The 20565-nt window shown below is 41.5% G+C and overlaps 1 protein-coding gene across 8 annotated transcripts in view; it reads right to left on the reverse strand.

Moving 5' to 3' along the window:
* svila (supervillin a) overlaps positions 1–20565 on the reverse strand; it is a 190862-nt gene that overhangs the window by 97621 nt on the left and 72676 nt on the right. For all 8 annotated transcript variants that reach the window (XM_085987666.1, XM_085987667.1, XM_085987665.1 and 5 more), the window contains 3 exons: positions 16489–16738; positions 13765–14356; positions 10260–10494 (listed from right to left, as the gene is read on the reverse strand). In XM_085987666.1, coding sequence (XP_085843792.1) covers positions 10260–10494; positions 13765–14356; positions 16489–16738 — 1077 coding nt within the window. The remainder of the gene's footprint in view (positions 1–10259; positions 10495–13764; positions 14357–16488; positions 16739–20565) is intronic.

Genomic DNA, 20565 nt, shown 5'->3' on the forward strand with positions numbered 1-20565 from the left:
TCTTTAGTTTAATGCATAAAAACTGAAGTTTATAAATTGATACTGTGACACTAAACTTGTCCTTTAGCAATGAAGGGAGGGGGGAAAGACAAGGATTTAACTTGATTATGGTCCAGTGGCTACGGCTGAATAGTGCCGGCATATGGAATTAAGGTGAGGACAGGATGTCCACATCAGCAGTGATGTACCCTTTCCCAAAATATCCTGCTGAAACTCAGTCTTATCTCACACATGAATAACTTGACTGAGATGGCAGAAGGTTGCCAGAAATTCTTGTTACCCTACCCAGTCATCGACTTTGAGAGTTGGGGGGAGGTGAGGAGAGAAAAGGGAAAAGAATTAAACACTGGAAATAGTTGGGAAAGTAAGTTTTTTGAGCATGCCTCCATAACTATTTGATCTGCACCTGTATTGTCTGAACTGAATTTTTTATTTTATAATATTTCTGTAATGTTATATTCAGTGGGTTACCTCAACACTGAGGCAGCAGAGATTAAACCGTGCTGGTTACCACTGGTGGGGCGGGGCAGAGGGCAGTCGGGAAAATATCCTCGGGGCTTCTCATAGGGATTCAGATGAAGTAATGGCATCGGAGTGGGAAAAACTCCGAGGAAATTCACCCCCCCGGTAGTTTGAAGTGTTTATTAGCTACCCAGAGTGCAAATCATAGCTGAGACACACCAGTAGTAAAACTATTTATTTTATGCATGTTTGTGTAGTTTTGAAACAATGGGAAGACCCCAGGACATCAGTCAGTTGAAGTGGCCATTTACAACATCCTTGGCAATCAGTGAAGATTGTTTTCATTCAATATTGACAGTTAACCTAGAATAGCTAGCTAACAAATGAGATATCTATTCTTTGTCCAGATTTCTAAGGTTTAATCCAGCTGGAGGTCTTGGTTATTGACAGTTTAATGGTCTGCACTCCCAACAACAGATTTAAAGCAAGTGTCACAGATCTCTCTCTCTCTCTCAGAGACAGAAGGGGTGAGTGAGCCCCAGCAGCTAGTAACAGAAAGCCAGGACCAAAGAGTTTCATTTTTTTTTCTCTCTCCCACATGGCAGCTGTCACCCATTCTGCCAGCGCATTTCACACCTAATCTAGAGCACTCTTTTGTCTCCACTAGTCCTATCACCATCTCGTCTCGTTTTGAATACCTCTTAATGTCTCTTCTCTTTTGTTCTCTCCCAGCCTGGCCTCTTAATCTATTTCATTCCCTGTGCCTCTTTAGTCTTGATAAAGGGTTTTGACCCGAAACGTCGACTCTATTTTCTCTCCACAGATGTTGCCTGGCCTGCTGAGTTTTTCCAGCATTTTCTGTTGTTGTTTCATATTTCCAGCATCTGCAGTATTTTGCTATCATCCCAAAGAGTTTCACTGTGGTTTAGCTTGAAAGTGGGCCTATGACTAGGAGGTCAGTAAGGTTGCATCTGTTATTTTTCATAAAATGAGATGCATAGGAAACCAATTTCACAGTGAAAAAACGTATTTTGTTCATTCATGTATGTTATGTAAAATGAACCAGTTTGTTGGTGCACAGTCACGCCTTGCTCTTCAGTCACAGAGTCATAGAGTTATACAGCACGGATAGAGGCCCTTCGGCCCATCGTGTCCACGCCAGCCATCAAGCCGTCTAATCTAATCCCATATTCCAGCATTTGGTCCGTAGCCTTGTATGCTATGGCATTTCAAGTGCTCATCCAAATGCTTCTTAAATGTTGTGAGGGTGCCTCCACAACCCTTTCAGGCAGTGAGTTCCAGACTCCAACCACCCTCTGGGTGAAAAAGTTCTTTCTCAAATCCCCTCTAAACCTCCCGCCCTTTACCTTGAATCTATGCCCCCGTTATTGACCCCTCTACTAAGGGAAAAAGCTCCTCAGCATCCATCCTATCTATGCCCCTCATAATTTTGTACACCTCAATCATGTCCCCCCTCAGCTCCAAGGAAAACAAACCCAATCTGCCCAGTCTCTCCTCATAGCTGAAGCGCTCCAGCCCTGGTAGCATCCTGGTGAACCTCCTCTGCACCCTCTCCAACGCGATCACATCCTTCCTGTAGTGTGGCGACCAGAACTGCACACAGTATTCCAGCTGTGGCCTAACCAGTGTTTTATACAGCTCCATCATAACCTCCTTGCTCTTATATTCAATGCCTCGGCTAATGAAGTCAAGTATCCCATATGCCTTTTTTACCACCTTATCCACCTGTTCCGCCGCCTTCAGGGATCTGTGTACTTGCACACCCAGATCCCTCTGATCCTCCATCTTGCCTAGGGTCTTACCATTCATTGTGTATTCCCTTGCCTTGTTAGTCCCCCCAAAGTGCATCACCTCGCACTTTTCCGGGTTAAATTCCATTTGCCACTTTTCCGCCCATCTGACCAACCCATCTATATCGTCCTGCAGACTGAGGCTACCCTCCTCGCTATTTACCACCCTACCAATTTTTGTATCATCCGCGAACTTACTGATCATACCTTTTACATTCATATCCAAGTCATTAATGTAGACCACAAACAGCAAGGGACCCAGCACCGATCCCTGTGGTACCCCACTGGCCACAGGCTTCCAGTCACAAAAACAACCTTCGACCATCACCCTCTGCCTTCTGCCACTAAGCCAGTTTTGTATCCAATGTGCCAAGGCACCCTGGATTCCATGGGCTCTTACCTTCTTGACCAGTCTCCTGTGCGGGACTTTATCGAAGGCCTTACTGAAATCCATGTATACCACATCCACTGCGTTACCCTCATCCACACACCTAGTCACCCCCTTTCGTAAGGAGAGGAGAACGCACCTGGCGATATGTGTGATGTTACAGCAGCTGCCATTCAGAGCAAGGATGCTTTGTTACGATTCTTGGGTCACGCTATTGGTTAAATATATACTGGGCAGTAAATGGATCATAAGAGATGCAGGGTCCGCTCACGAAAGTAACTGGTGACGCTGATATCAAGAAAATATCTAGCACAAAACCCAGAAATTGTGACACCCCCAAAACATTCTTTGTCTAGTGGTAAAACATTGGGGAACTGCTAAAATGTAGTATCTAATCACAAGTCTGCAGATATTTGAAGTTTATTATTGCAATTTTTCTGACATATTGACTTGAATCATGTTTTAAAAGCACCATAATAGTAAATTCACCAAATGATGCACATGGACGAGAGTCATCAACCTAACACATTCAGTCTTTAAATCATAACCATTTAATTAGGATATAATTTCACTAGAGTTCTTGAACAAAATGTTATAAAGTTATATTTCAAAAGCAAAATACTGCAGATGCGGGAAATCTGAAATAAAAACAGAAAATGCTGGAAATACTCAGCAGGTCAGGCAGCATCTGTAGAGAGAGAAACAGAGTTAATGGGCTGGATTTTACCAGCCCTGAGGAGGCGGTTTGGAGACAGGACTGCCGGGAAAATGGCAGAAACTGGGAGCGGGTACCGACCCCGCTCCCAACCCACCTCCTTGCCATCTTCCCGGGAGGCGGGTCCCCGAGTCGCGCAGGGACCTGTCTCCTCAAGGCGGGAAGGGGATCAGAGCCAATTAACTGCCTGTTAACAGGCATTTTTGAGGCTTTTCCCCATTTTACGCCAGCAATTGCGGGCTTCCCGATGGCTGCAAACCTCGCCAGGGTCAGCGAGGCGAGCAGTGGGTCTGCGGGGGTCGAAATGTCCGCTGTAGAGGTGACTGATGGGTGCAAGTGTGGACAGGTAATTATGAAAGGTGAATGTAAAGTGTTGGAAAAAGTTTCCTTACCTTTGCTTCTTTCTGCAGGCTTCAACCCTTGGGGATCCAGAGGTGCCTTATCTCAATGGCAGAGATGACAGAATGGCAGCTGCATTCTCAGATGCAGCAGCCATCTGCTTTCTGCTGAGGAGAGGGGTTTTGGTGAGCCTTCTGTGCAAGGGCTCACCTTAGAACAGAGATTGTCAGTGTTTGACAGCTTCTCAAAGATGTCAAATGCTGACAATTCATCTGTCAAAAGTTTGACAGCTGAAGCGTCATACGCTGACGTCATCTGTCACCGGCTTTCCCTTGATTGGCCAGTAAGCCCGCCATAGCGTGGGTTGGTCAGACGTCGCTGGGGGCGGGACTAAAACCCGAAAACCAGCAGTCCCACCCCCAATGCGCCTTCATTGACAAAATCCAGCCCAATGTTTCAGGTTGATGACCTTTCGTCAGAACTGAAAAAGTTGGAGATGTAACAGGTTTTTAAGCAAGTGTAGGGGCAGGGAGAGGGGGAGGGGAGGAAAGAACAAAAGGGAAGGTCTGTGATAGGATGGAAGGCAGGAGAGATTAAGAGACAAAAGGGATGATGGTGCAAGGCAAAAGGAGATGGTAATGGGACAAGTTAAGAAACAAAAGATGAAGCTATATTTATTTGGCTTCAGTAACACAAGTATCTTGTTTCTTGAATAATTCTTGTGTAGAATTAGCAGAAAACCAAATCAATGGGTTGGATAGTCAGTGCTTTTCAAAAAAATGTTACATTTAGGATTTTGCACCCTGGACACCAGTGACCTCTTACTGCTGGATATAAAAGTCAAATTTGCTACTTTCATGTTTTAAAAAAAATACCCATACAAAACATTATTGTGTGCCAGATTTCAACAAATGCATTGCAGCATGCTTGATCACTGAGTAATTTTGTAAGGAAAGTTAAAAAAAAAATGCTGAACTTAAAACTAGAAAACCAGTCATGCCACTTGATTACCAAAGCAGCATGAAGCTCCCACGAAGAAAAATAACAGGCTGCAAGCCCAAGCCTTGTGTGGAAAAAAAAATCTCCACTCTTGATCCATAAAATAGTCACAGCTGCAAAAACACAGATTTCTATTTACTTGAAATTGAGGCCTGTCAAGCTTTTACAATTGTAATTTTTTGCAACAAAAAGGAGCCAAGGTTTCTAAGTTTACACCATGATGTGAGCAAACAGAAAAAATATTTGAGATAGCAATTTAACTAATAATGGGCCAAATATTGCTGGAGTGGATATCTCGCTGCATGTGCTGTTAGTTAAGACTTTTTCCCCGCACTGTTCAGCTTGGATATAATTTGCGCCCCAACCTGCTGGAAGTGCAAGCCGATAACGGCACGGTGAAGTCAATAGGGCATCTGGGATCTTAGTGAAGAGTGGGGCCAACAGTGTGTCTCCTTATTGACTGAGAAAGAAACAGAGGGACAACGGAGAAGGAGGGTGAATTAGAGTCAAATCTGAACTTGAAATTTTTTAAACCTCCAAGAAGAATTTACTACATGCAGGAATGAGACTCGACAGTTTCAATTGTTCCTTTTCTGGGCCCCGAGAGATTGATTGGCATTGCATTAACAATTAGTACATCATTAAAAGGGTACGTATACTGTTAATGATGAGACCTAAATTTCCACGGCGAGTTTAATGGGCAATTAATGTGCAAATCCAGCAATTTCTTAAAAATAACAGGGAGATTGAGGGCAAGCTGTCGTGATGTGAGGCAAACGGCAGAGCGGCGTAAATCGACCAGCAAGTTCTGGAGATTCCCAACACATGGCGTATCTCTTCTTCCCCTGAACAAGCTGGGCGGTTTGTGCTTTAACAACAGTGTGTGTTGTGAGCGCGCTGTTATTTTTCCAGGAAGATTTGGGCCTTTAATTCGAAATATAGAGGAAAAGGGCCATTCAGCATATCAAGTCATCAGCTACTGGCCGCCCGCTAGTCCCTCCTGTAACTCGCCATTACAGGCAGCCATGTAACCTATTCAGAAAAATACTCTCTTATGAAATAATTCTGGCCTTATTAAAACAGGACAGACTGGGATTGGAAATTTAGAAACCGAACTGTGAAATAGCTGTGAAAGCATTCTGGCTATTGAGATAAGAGAGTTGTTGACACTGAATCAATAACCTTACTGAAACAGAAGGTGAAGGGTTCAGACAGGCTGAACTTTTGGGAATGAAACAATGGTTCACCCTGGATAAGGTGTTCTAATTTACACTTCGTAAAGAAGCACAAAAGATCAGGAACATCTGCCCTCGTAAAGGTGACATAAAGGTGAGGAACACCTGCCGCCACACCGTTTTTTATATGGTAAATTTAGAACACCTAGAGATGAGACATGATTCTGTAATGCTACCAGCTGATGTGGCAGTAAGAATTGCAGAGGTCAGCAGAAAGATGACTAGAGATAATTAGCGTGCATCAGCAGAAAACCTTAAAGGAGATACCACTGGAAAAGGGTATAAATATTGAACTCTCAAATGGGATAACAGACTAGCTTTAAATTGGGCAAAGTGATTCTCGACTTCAGAGGTGGCTCTGTAGTCTCCAATTCTTTGTACCTCGGGGATCAAAAGGTATTTGATATTGGTGGATATCCTGTAGAAAACTTTAAGAACTGTAATACTGTAGCGAAGTTAAGATTTGAAAGTAAGTTTCCCTGTTAATAATACGATAGCACTTTTTCTCTTTTTAAAATTGTTAATGCTGCGATTGACTGATTCACCAACTGTAAATTGCATGTTGGTTCTTTAATAAATCTATATATTTTTAGAATTGTCTCACATAAGACTTATGTATCAAAAACTCGCAAACTCTATCTCTGTCCACTCTTTGGTGAGGAGTTGCAGAATTCTGAGGGAGTTTTCCGGACCCTCATAATATCCGGAACGTTAGTCTAGCTAAACTTATTAAAAGTGCTATCTGGAGGATTGTAACATTCTCGGGTTGTTCCTTTCCTTCAGGAAGAGATAGCCTGGACCTTTAGGCCCAATTAAGCATCCTTAGGATTCGGCTACCTCAAACTTTAGTTTACAGTGAGCGTCTGAGAAATACGCCTGATCCGGGGTAGCCCTAAAGGGGCTAGGACTAGTAATTATCCCATCACATGTTCCAACAGTGAACATCGGTGAGCTATTCAGATGTGGGGGAGACCACAGCCGAGAACAATCCTGTCATCAATGGATATCCACACGATTATACTTCCACACCAGGGTTCACTGGATAGTGATGAGAAATCAATTTTCCACAGCTCAGTGGCACGGAGTTCAACTAATGCTGCCCTAACTAAGATTAGCCAACTAAACACAGACCTCGGGGACGATTGTCCCGGATACTTTAGGCACAAAAGAGCCTCCGGAGGTGACAAAGAACATGGTCTTATGCTGAAACAGCGGTTTAGCCCACGTTAAGTGCAAGATGCTATCTTGGTAAAGGAGTTGAAGCTTGCGTGAGGAACGGCCGCCCAGAGGATTGTTAAAGGGGCTGATTGCCACTTAAATTGCCTGCAAGCGCTCATTAAGGAGGCTGCACGGCATCTTAGTGGCTAGCGCTTGACCTAATGCCCTCTCCTAACAACGACCAGCTGATTGGGAGTAAAAGGTTGTTGCAGAGGATTTCGAGCGCTACTTAAAGGTGTATCATCTTTTATTGTTCACTTGCTGGAGGTTTGAAGAGGACATTTGAAACACATTGGGAGACTTTCTGGGACACTATGTCAAGACTTCACCAACACTCTATCAACATTTATTCTGGAAATTCTCCGAGGACTTCACCTAAAAAGACTAAGTGCTGCGCTACTCTACCTCATTGGACACCTTATCGGAGTCACCAGGAGAAAGGGAGTGCTTGGTCATGGGTATCTTACTAGGGGTCCCCCTGGGTCCACAGGAGGAATGGAGGAGGAGATGAAGCCAGGCAGGGCAGCACCAGCTGCAACAGGAGAGGGGACGGGAGAGACGAGAGGGTGAGGTGGACTCCTTCTCCCCTGCGGGTACAGGACATCCCTCCTCCTCTGGACCTCCAGTGTCGTGTCAAAGAACCTGTGCGCCCTCTCACTTAGTAATTGAAGCATACTGAAACATCCTGCTGTGCGTCAGCCAGCAAAACTCCTCACCATCAATGGAAGTGAATGAGTGGAGACCACATGAACTGCTCCACGAAAATTGCTTCTAATCAGCACTCGGGTGCTAAATCTGCAGGTGTCTGGTTTAGCACCTCCAGGCAAGTTCAAATTATGGTAATCAGCAATTAGGATCAAAATTGCATGCTAAAACCAGACTTTAAAACGGGCGGGTCTTATTAGCACAGCACCCATTTAGCGCATGTATTCACCCTTACACCAAAATAATCCCCTTGTCTTTACGGCTCAGCTATTTCGCTGGATAAATTTATTGGGTCACGGGGGAGCCAAACTCAAAATTAAGCATATTTATCCGACTCCGCTTTTAAAATATATATATATATATATTATTATATAACTGCTTTTGCAGGGAATACAGATCCCAAATTGAGTACTCTGTAGCAAAGAAGATTTCGCTCAGATCTGTCCGAAACCGGTTAATTTTGATACTCAAATCCTCCAATAACCTGTTTACATCCACTGACCATCAAAAAGAAAAATTGTACTTTCAATACAATTCAACATTGACGTCAGCTTTATTTAAAAAACACAAACATACCGTAGGAAATAATAATTGTAGGCAGGTGATTTATACTATCTTAGGAGTGATTAAAGCTATTGAAAGATAGGAAGTGAGGCTTTTTAGTCATCCTACTGCAAGCTGTGATGCGGGCTAGTTTGATGTTCAGTAACTACTACACTTAACACATGAATACCATTTTTTAATATTGTAGTGTGGTTTAATTGAACCAAATGCTTAAATATGAATGTTTTATAAGATATGCATTATCAATTTTTTTTTTTTTTTTAAAGTCAATAAATATTTCCAGTCAATATGAAGTTAAGATTCTGAAAAGTGTAGAAACTACTTGTGCAGTAAATGTGCGAGATGAAGGATGCTCATGGTCAGAGAAAGTTAAGACCCTATTATGGGTATGAGAAATCAATTACCAAATATAGTGAACAGATTCAGCAAGCAATCATGTATACTGTGCTGCTGGAGGGCTGCCAGGCTTTCACAAATGACTTGCATCAAAAAATGGTGCCTGCTTGCATAAACTCAAACGCAATCTGAGAAAGGTCACATCTAAAATAAATATTTACTGAAGTAATTCAACCTTTTTCAGTACGGAACCCTTTGCAGCTTTCAAAACAAAACAAAATTCAGCATCAACATTTGCAAAACAGATGCACTCAATTTTTTACGCTGGCTATTAACTGCACTGGAAAGTGAAGTAATTTAAAAAAAGGCAAATGCTGGAAATCTGAAATAAAAACAGAACATGCTGGAAACACACAGTAGTTGGGTCAGTATCTATAACGATTTCAGGCATGTACTCTTCATCAGAACTGAAGACTGAAAGATAAGCAAGCACTCTCTCTTCGAAGGTTGGAACAAAAGAAAAATTCGGGAGGGAAGAGAATCGACAGATATGCCAATCATCGAGAGTTTATAGGTTGACCTGCTTAAAAAAAAACGTTTAAATCATACAAAAGATCAGTGAGATGGAAGCACACAAAATGGACAAAATAAGGTAGTAGGGGTGAAAAGAGACAGAGGCCCACAGTAACAAAAGTGAGAAAATGAAGACCCAAAATTAAAATAGAAAAAACTAGCAAAACAGTGTCTGCCAGCACGAGGAAAACACAGACTTACACCAGTGGCTCAGACCCTCTGCCAGCATATGTTCTGACAGAGACTCTCCACCTCTAAAGTAAAGAACATGTTCAGTGTTTGAAAACTTGAAACCTATGATCTGGTTATATTATCTGCAGCTGAAACACTCCCACTGTCAAGATTATTGCAAACATTATTAAAAGTGTTTTCTTGTTTTTATTACAGTCTTTAAAGTCTAATTATTTCCAGTTACAGAGAGATTAGGGCATCAAAGCATAGATGCTGAATTTTGTCAAATATTTACCATTCTTATAAAGTACAATGGACTCTTGTTGGCAGAATAAAGAAAAGTGGTTTGCTATGGTCCCTCAATACTAGACTTTCAGGAGATTGTCACAGAATTAAAACTGAACTGTGCAATTGACCTTTCCATTAAAATCAAAAGCATCAAATAATTTGTTCCAAGCAACGTTTTTGAACACAATTACTTTTCGAAATGAGCCTCAACTGCAAAGTAATCTAATAGCTCCCTTATATACACGTCATAAGCAGCAACAAAATCAAAACACTAGAACAAGGACAAAATAGGAGTATGCCTACCTCAAGATACTATATTTAAAACATTTACCAGCATATATAAATTTTTCATATTTATATTTCCATTAAAAGATTAGCAGCATTTTGAATCCCAGCAGTATGACATCCTCACTACTTTACCCTTTTAAAATATGGAAGTATTAATGCATCATTACCTTTCTTTAATAGACATTGCTTTTCCAGTAGTGAGCTCAGAGATCCCTTCACTTATTTCAGTTCTGCCAGTTTCGGTGGAAATTACTTCCGACTGATCATAAGACACCTTACTTTCTATTTGCGTGGCTGGCTGCAGATATGAAGTATGTCTGGAGGATGTTACAGCAGAAACTTGTGATGCAGTTAATGTTGCTGCAGATCCTGCTTTCATGTCAGGAGTATGTTCCATACACTCTACTCAACAAGAACAGGGTAGCATTAGTACAATCATAAATAATACACTAACATCTTTCATAAATTTGCCAGATTATGAGATTTACAGATATCGATTCGCTTTTAAACTTCAGCCTGCGTTTGGAACGCTTACCTCAATTATGCAAACTAACTGACAAAATTCTAAAATCAGTGAATTCATTTTTACCAAGTTTCTCATTGCCTCTCACTTTAAATCGAGATAACAAGACAGCTGCTACTAAATGTAAAATGTGTCAAAAGTGAATGTTTATGCTACTGATTTATAGAAAAATGTTTTCTGCCAGCTCCATCACAAACCAGACTGTTGTCGAAACAATGTGTGTGTGTGTGTGTGTGTGTGTGTGTGTGTGGAGTTTGTCTATTTAATAGGAGGAGCCACAGTACATTGGTTGCAGCTTCCGTGCAACCACTTGGACTCCCTCTTGAACATATGGTTCAGTGAGCTAACAGTTGTACATGAACAACTTTGGTTTCAATTGCCTGCTTGTAGTAAACTCACCGCTCAAGGCACATTGACATGTTATGTTTGACCTATGAATCTAATGAGGCAGTGAAGAAATTTACATAGCATCATTATAGAATTAATATTTTTTGGCAGTGGGTTTTTGTGCGCGAGGGGAGGGAGTGGAACATCACCACCCAGTGCTCATTTCAAGCACTCGCACATTAGTCTAGCCGAGTCAGCTGCAGAGTAAACTTCCTTTTACATCTACAATATACCGTTGTCACTCTCAGGGTAGCACCCCCAATGCACCAATGTGAATTTTTCCCACTTCCTGCACTAACCATTTATTAGAATTTTCAAAAATGTACAACATATATTTGATATGAAGCCGTGGTACACGTTGCTCGCACAATGCTGGTGGGAGGAGTGCTTTGGCAAAATTGAGCCTGCACTGGGAGAAATGCGGGCCAGTGGGCTGGGGCATCCTCCTTGGTGTGGGAAGTCCCTGCATCTAGTGGTTATATCAGTTGTGGTTTTTTGCCTTTCATGGTCAGTGGGTGGGTTGCTGAGCTTTGGGTGAATGTGGCATTGACCGCTGAGTAGCTGGGTGCCAAGCTACTTGGTATTCAAGTAGCCAGGTGGAGGCCATACATTTGTGCTGATTACGATAGGTTTGTATGCATCAGCCACATGCATGTTGTGGGAGGGCTACATCTTGCTATAAAAAAGGGGGACTACACCTTCCTGCAGCTAGCACCAACAGCTGTGCTGGCCTGCTCATTGTGGAGGCCCTTGCTCTGCAGTACGTAGGCCCAAGAAGCACATAGCTTGGTTCTCTGGAATTGCAAGACCAGTAATGGTCCATGTGGTCTCCTGGACGGCTCTCCAGAATGCCGGAGCATGACCAGAGTGTGTGCTTGAGGGTGCACATCGGGGCAGTCCCTCCAGCAGTCGACCAGCAAGGAGGGATGCAATTTGTGGAGCTTGTGTGCATTGTCGTTTTGTGTGATGCATGATCCTCAATTGGCTTTTGTACAATTTTGTTGCATAGGGGTAATTTCCTCAGATACTCTGTCCTATCACAAAACATGAAGGTTAACATGGTGAAGACAGTGGAGATGTGTCTGCAGGAGTCTGCTGAGTGGAGGGAGAGATCCAAGGGGTTTTGGCTTACATGGAAGTCTGCAAAGTATTGCAGGATTTAAGAGGTTGCGCCTCATCTGGAAATAGCAGTAGTGCTCATGCTGGGAGAGGTGCAGTTTGTTAACTAATTTTGTGGGGGAGCTGGCCTCGTCTGGTGATCTCTTTCTTATGCCAAAGACATGGAGGGCAATCCTCCTGTGAGCTCTCCACTGTGGCAAATTAGGAGACAGCAAAGATTGGATCTTCAGCAAGCCACAGACCATCCTCCAGGCCGAGGGCTGCAAACACTGAGGGTGAATGAATAGTAAGCTGTGCAGGGGGACGGTAGGGATGGCCAGGTTTTCATTCCCAGTCATGGGTTTTGCTGGGGGGACTAAAGATTAGGCCACAATTAGTTTGATCTGGGTTGCCCAATAACAGCATCTTTAGTTTGGGAGGCCAAGTCATAAGATGGTTGTGAATCTCTGGAATTCTCTACCCCAAGGGGTTGTAGATGTTCAGTGGAGGAGTATAATCAAGACTGAGATCGATAGATTTTTGGGCACTAAGGGAATCAAGGGATGTGGGGATCATTAATTCCACGGCCTTGATGGTCCCATCTCCCATAATCCACTAGGCAGACAAAAGGCTATAATTATACAATTTGAAAGATGCTGGGGAGTGATGTGGTTAGGATGTTACATATAACAGTAGCATACAGAAATATTTATTAACTTCTTTACCCAGAGAGTAGTTAGCATGTTAGAAGCCTGCTCTGCCATTCAATACCATGTCTGAACTTCTACATCATCTCCACTGCCACGCCCTATTCCCATATCCCTCGATTCCCATAGTGCCCAAAAATTTATCAATCTCAGTCTTGAATATATTCATCAACTGAGCCTCCACAGCCCTCTGGGGTAGAGAATTCCAAAGATTCACAACCCTCTGAGTGAAGACATTTCTCCTCGGCTCAGTCCTAAATGGCCAACCCCTTATCCTGAATAGGATATGCTGATAGTGTGAAATGAAGTGGGGGGGGGGGGGGGGGGGGTGGTGGGGGGCGAGGGAGGCTCGTGTGGAGCGTACACACTGGCATAGACCAGTTGGGCAGGATGGCCTATTTCTGTGCTGTAAATTGTATGTAATATTTTATGTTCAATCCCTCCTGCCTGTACTCAGTGGATGCATGGATTCACAGTGACACGTGTCCAGGGGTCTTATCACCATTTTTGCAAAGAAGTTGGTTTCAGATAACTGCTGAGCACTCCTAGAATCAGCTTTGTGTTTTCCCTCCACAACAAGTGCTCCTGATTGTTGCACAGACTTGGAGCTCAGGATAGCCAGAATGATAAACCTCCTAGCTGCAGCTATGAAGTTGCCTGGAGGATGGTACACTGCAGTCTGTGACTGAGTTAGCTTCCATCAACACCACTGCATGCTTAGCCAACAAGAAGTGTGATTCAAGTAGGGCGAATTTCCAGCTCCTCCGAAGGAGAAAACCAAAATGGCATTTGGGATTTAAAACTAGACTCAAAAGCACTCACCCAAATTATGACATTCTTTGAATTTACTCTCAGAATCTTTTGGTTGGTCATTAATCACTCAACCAACTGTTCGAGTCCCCTACTTTACAGCAACAATGAAACTTTGATTTAAAGGAAGAATCAAGTCCAGCTTACCTGTAATGGCTCGCTTGTTCTTCATGATGTTTTCCACTTCCACCATTTCATCAAAGCCTTTCTCTTCAATTTCCCAGCTCTCATATAAGTTTTCTGATTTCATGATCGCTTTCCTTTCAGCTGCCCATGGCAAAGCTCCTGGACTGAGCGGTTCCCCACTCTCTCGCTCTGGGGTTCCATATTTACTATCCATACACCTCCCAGTGGGTACTTGGGGCTCAGTTTCTGTAAAGTCACGATTATATATGCTGCTCTCTTGCAGCATCTCTTTTGTCTCATCATTTTTGTAGTCCTCTCCAGCGCCCTCTCTGAATACGCCACTGAATCCGTACATTTTTTCTTGTGACGAGTGCATGGGTTCTGATGGAAGCACACTCTTACTTGAAATATCAGCACTGGCAAGTGAGCTGTGGGAAGTAAGAATTGATTTTGCTGCTGACATGTGGGTAGTATGTAAACTGTCCTCAGCAATGGAAGACTTTCCAAGGTGTAGGTCACCAGCACAGGCTGTAGAGACTGTAGCAGCCTGACTGACCATCGACTTTACCAGAGATTGTGACAAGGGCCTTATTATTCCATTTTCATTTTGCACCTGTAATAAAAAAGGCAGGTAAAAGTTTTCATAAGCTAATAAGCGAAATAAAAGCATATATTGCTGCATCCCCAGTTTGCTGCAAAGCATAAAAGCTTGCAAGATCTCCTTCCCAAAGATCTTTAAACTTTTCAAGACTGTTTAGACTCAAAATGCTAATACACAATAGCACATGGCATACAAACATCTTAAGCAGTTCATTGCTGAACTTGCATACATGTATTTCTGTACAGAAATTAAAATAAACTTTGGATGCTACTTTAGCCACCCTGTGTATAATGAATTAACCCTTTAACACACAAAACTGGTCAAAGAGGGAGGAGAAAAGCTAGAAGAGGAAAGAGGGAGAGGAGGAAAGAGAATTATATAGCACCTTTCCTTTCCTCATATTGGCCCAAAACACGTCACAGCCAATGAAGGACTTTGTACTCCCTGTTGCAATGTAGGGAACCGTGACAGCCAATATGCACACAGCGAGATACCACAAACAGCACTGAAGTAAATGGGCAGATAATCGGTTTTAGTGATGTCGGTTGAGGGATTAATATTGGCCAGGACAGCACAAAAACTCCCCAGCTCTTCTTTGAATAGTGCCATGGGTTCTTTAAAGTCCATCTGAGGGGGCAGATGCGGCGTCGGTTTAATGTCTCATCCGAAAGATCGTACCTCCGACAGTGCAGCCTTCCCCCAGTACTGCACTGAGGTGCCAGCCTAGCTTATGTGTGCAAGTCATCCGGAGCGGGACCTGAACCCGTGACCGTCTGATTCGGAGGCGAGAGTGCTACCATGGAGCCAAGACTGACACCTCTGCCGCCATTATTGTGCAACACATGCAGAATTTTACAAATCAGACATTTGGGTAAGCAATGTCTACTTTCTACACATACGTAGCCAATCTGATATTACTATCCTGGAGGAACTCTAAGTAACTACAATTATAGATTTAACAAAGCAAGAACAATGGGTTAATTTGGCCCACCAAGCCGGTTTCCTCCTTAGACCATGTAAAATTTTCTCACAGAATATACCCAAACCAGTACATCTCCTGCATGAAGCAACCAGCTATAGATAAAGCTTTCAAAAATATGAACACTTGGAAATTTTGTGTGACCTTTGAGTAATCAAACTAAGCTCTAGGACATGAATCCAATCTTACAACACAAGAGTGTTTTAACTCTGACCATTTGAATCTGGGTGACTATAATTACTTAGATCTGGCAACAAGGTTTGTACATTTATTTTACTGTTCTTCATGGCCTCAGGTTTCACTGCACTGGAATAGAATTTCGGCCCTTGAAGTCAAAAAACCACACCCAAGAGCAATGCAGCATCTTGTTCTGTTATGAAGTTTCGGCTTGCTCAAAGTCTTAACCCCAACCCCAGCGCATAGTGATCTTTTAAGCTTTTAAAATTCATACTTCTATTATACATTAAAATTTTGCACATATTTTAATACCAAATGCCATTTTATAACAGATTAGCTAAAGTTCCAAGGATAAAAATAACTGGTGCTGTAATAGCACTGTAATCCTATACAACTGCTTCACATAAATCTCCATTTACAGATTAAAGGGCTTATTTACTGTAAGTGTAAAAGGTCCACAAAAGAGGCAGGACTTGGAACTGTTGAAATGCTGCCTCATTTCATAAGTTTCCTCTTCCTTCACTTCGTCCCGTCATATTCAAGAGACATTTTTCTCGGATTTAGCTTATAGTCCTATATCCTGCAATTATATTTAGCTTCTGGACGGCTATGCTCCAATTTGCAAATTGAAACTATCCAGTCAAGCAACTTAATTTCTTCCCCATCTTTGTTGCCAGATTACACAGTTGCTGGGTTCAAGAAACATTCGAGAGTCGGAGCCTATTCCACTTCATCTACATCATCAAGATACTGCGTCTATTTTAACCACATCTGTTTTTTTACATTCTCAGCACAGACCTTTCAAAGACAGCATTGCCAAATAAAGTGCACCCTCGTTTCTGAAACTACCACTGCTCAGTTATCTTTCCCAATGGACGGAATAGAATTCATCCTCTTGCTGAATAATATTCAAGCTCCGACCTTCTGCAGAGACAGTGGCCTAGAAGCTTAAGAACACTAGATGTCACTGTAACTTGTAAACACATACCTGTTCAACTTCGCCCAGTGTAATTGGTTGAGTCTGATATCGGGCATTTGACCGTCTCTGCCTAGTATCGCTTCTACTCCTTGCTGCTTTTACTTTAGTCACAGGTTGCGAAAGGCGATTGAACAGGGCCATCTTTTCCGCCAGGCTCAGTGTGGAGATGTCTGGCTCTTCATGCTGACCTTGTTCTGTCAATTCTTTGGCTTCACTCGCCTGATGTTCTTCCGCAGTATACTGTGCAGATGCTCGTAGTCTAGGAAATGCATTGGTTTGATATTTAGGTCATCGTTTTGCAGTACACTTACATAGTCCCTGTCCCAAAAATGTCTCTCTAAAATTAGAACTTTACAATTCATCACTTAAAATGTACGCAGCTTCCTGTTATTTCAAAATGGTTTTAAACCATATCATTAAGGACAAAGTAATTATATTTTATTTTAGATATACGGGTTTTCAAAAATATTTAAATATTAGATGGTAGCCTGAATAATCCAAATCATTAAAAAGTTACAGGCAAAAACAAACTGAAGTTGCTAACGGTTATACAAATGACCTTAATGGTGGTTGAAACTCATTATAATATACTACTTCTACCCAATTTTATACACTGGCCACTTGGCACACAAATGTGCAGTTAATTAACTGCTTTGTTTTGTAAAAGTTTATACACTAAAGTTGTACAAGTTAAGCTTTCAATGTCTGCATGGAAACCCAGCGTATGAAAGGATTAGAGTTTAATCAAATAGATCTGAATGAAAAATATATTTCTAGGGTTTAATGACTGGTTAGAATCAAAGTTTAATTACAATCCTGTATTTTTCTGTTACATATATCTAGCAAGTGAGATTGTTATTTCAAAATGTTCAACACTATTTAAAGAGAAAGGACTTAAATATTGCATTCAAATATCTGCATTACAGAATGCAAGGGCAGCGTGTTGCATCATGGAATGACGGGATTTGGGCACAGACTGTGCCATTTTGTCCGGAGTGAAAGGTAATCACACGGGAGGAGGGAAAAGTAAGCTATGCCTGTGCTCACGCACCTACTGGTGAATAGCTGATGACTGGCTGTGGCAGAATTATGGAGACCGGTTTTCCAGGCAAATTAAAAAACCCACTATGGATACATGGTAAAATACCTAGTAAATGAATTAGCACCCGAGCAAATATTTTATTTGTACTGTCGATTCCAATACCGGATGCTCACTAAGGGGTGGTACGGTATTAGCTTGTGCACATCCGAATATTAAACATTGTAAATCAATGAGAAACAGAAGTTGTATGGGCAAACAACAGATAGTATCGCACCATATGGGGGGAGTGGGGGATCTTTGTAACCTCATCATCATAGCTATTGTGCAGGTACCTAATGGAATGCTAAAAAGATTCTAACTTCATTCAATGAGAACTTGGACATTTTAACACTGAAATCCTCCAGTTAGATAGTAGTTATTGTAAAATTTCAGGTCAAATTCATTATGGTTTTCTTGACAATATTTGCTTAAAACATTATACCCAGTGAGCTTTGTGTTTACAGTTCCTGCAAATTAAATGTCTGTGAAGCACTTTGGGGCATTTCAGAGAGACATGGTAACTGCTAAATAAAAGTCTCTTTCTCTATACTGTATTAAGAAAGCCTGCTTAATGTTGACAGAACTGTAAAGCTAGTTAACTTGTTTTTAAATTAAAGTGCAATGATACAGCACAATTACTGACCATATTTAAAACTGTGGTTTAATATTACACATTTCTGCTTAAGGTTACTTTCAAATATTGGTATACCAAATTCGTAAGCACAATACTTTTGGCAGGGTACAAACATCTTTATTCCCCCCCCCCATATGTTAATCGGAGGTCATGAGCTAACGACAGCCAATTGAGCAGGGGAAGATTCTCGAGCTTCTGCCAATGCTGCTCTAAGCAGGCTAATAGGAGACAAATGTGGCCTGGAGACAACTTCCCCACTCTTCGTGGGAAAGCTGTGCAGCAGAGATTGGGAACTCTTCATGTTGAGGGACATGGCACATCTTACTGATTTAAGAAGTGCCAAGTCTAAATTGAATCAGGAGCACAACACACCTCAATATAATGTAACTCCCGAAAACTAGTCTGGAGTAGTACACACATCAGATCGACTGGGGGAAGAACAGAATTTTATATTTTTAAGACTGTTAAAATCATTAGTATTAATTAAAACTGGTATATTTTATTTGAAAACTAAGTTAAAAGAAAAGCAGGTGGCATCTTTCTCAGCCTTCATCTTGCAAATAACCTAACCCAGCATTAAATGTGCATCAAGGACTGTGCCACACATGGTGAATTCCCAATTTAAGCCCAAGAGGTCTTTCCCTTTAGAGAAGAGGATCGCCTGCTATTCTCCCAGACCTACAACAGCTGATTCAAGAGCACTATTAGCAAAGGCCCCAGAACAACGTGCAATGTAGAGAGACTCTCAAAGAATGCAGTAAAAAAAAGAGGAATCGTATGAAGACTCGCAAGTATTGAATTTCAGCCAGAACAAGTCACAGCTGCAGTTTGTAATTTTCCCTTTTAAAATGTTATTACATTATACATACATTGCATTCTATTTTCTTTTTAATTATCAAGAGTTGCAGCAAGTTATTAACCACCAACAGGAAACGTAGGCGTAATTAAAATGCAATGTTAAATTCTGTAATAGCACTTTAAAACTAATCTAGCAAAACAAAGTGTACGTATTTCAAGTGAAACACAAAACACTCCTGTATATTTGGATGCTCTGGATGGCAAGAATGAAGTGGCTCAGTTTAAATACATCGACATACACAAATTTACAATTAACGCAGTTAAGAACTCAAAACTAATTTATATACAAGATTAACAAATAGCACCTTTTGAATCTTCATCACGAGATGAGCTGAAAAGCTACGGCCAATAGGTTTGATAACCTATTACTAGACTTCTGAAATTCTGTTTTATTTATTCAAGTATTTAAAACTCGGACAAAGTGCAATTTATTATCCAAACCAGCAGATGGTGCTGTTTAGTTTTCTTAGCCATGGACAACTTTTTGCTGCTTAGTAATTCGTTTTTTCATAATTTGTGCTCAACGTTTTATATCCAACTCAGAACACTGTTTTCTTATTTCATCAATATCAGGTTTAAATATTGGATTTGAGGCCACCCTGAATAATTTAGTTTCACAGGTGTGTCGCTCAGACAACCCAGGCACAAAAAGAACCAGCCTTCCCACTTTCCCTGGATGGTGTCCATGCCACATTAATTACAGTTTGCCTCTCATCTGTGCTTCAACACTACTGTTAGTCAGCTGTAGAAGAGTTAATCATCATCTTCTACAAGTTGTTTGTTGACTAGATACAATACTTCAACTGGACAAGTAAATGAACTATAATCTAGTTTGGTAGAAAGACCAAACTAAACACCTGACTGGGTGGGTGGAGGGGGAAAACAACAACAACAAAATTGCCTTAAAAATGAGCTCAATATGTATGGGAACCCGCTACGTACGTGTGGCATGTTTAAAATTACAGTCCGAGGATATTCTAAAAAGCCATGATTTTAAAAAAAATTCAAAAGCAGATGGAGGCTACACAATGACGTACTCCTTAAGCAAAGTAACCTTAAGCAGAAATGTTCTAATACTGGAATACCCACTTTATTTCACAACTGAAAAGGCTCATGAACTGGCAGCGAAGGCCAATAAAACAAACTGCATGCTCCTCTCTCATTTTTATTGAGAGCTTTTATGCAAAAAAAAACTGCAGATAATGAGCCCACATCATAAATAATAGTTTTGAACACACATCCCAATTAGTTTACATGAGCTGCCGCTCACCTTTTTTCCCCCCAATTACCATCTTGTAAATACCCTAACCAGGCAGTAAATGTTAAACCAGACAAGTACTGGGTTCCAACTACTTCGTTCACTAATGAATTATTTGTCTTAATTTTATTGCATGAAAATCCAGAATCTGAATGGTTAAAAGTTAACTTGCGATTTTTAAGGTTGGCTTTACTTGAACACCATTAAACCTACCTGTTTAGCAAAAAAACAACTTGCATTTATATAGTGCCTAAC

This window comes from Somniosus microcephalus, chromosome 5, assembly GCF_052327205.1.
Source record: "Somniosus microcephalus isolate GS21.2 chromosome 5, FLI_Smic_1.0, whole genome shotgun sequence".
Lineage (NCBI taxonomy): Eukaryota > Metazoa > Chordata > Chondrichthyes > Squaliformes > Somniosidae > Somniosus > Somniosus microcephalus.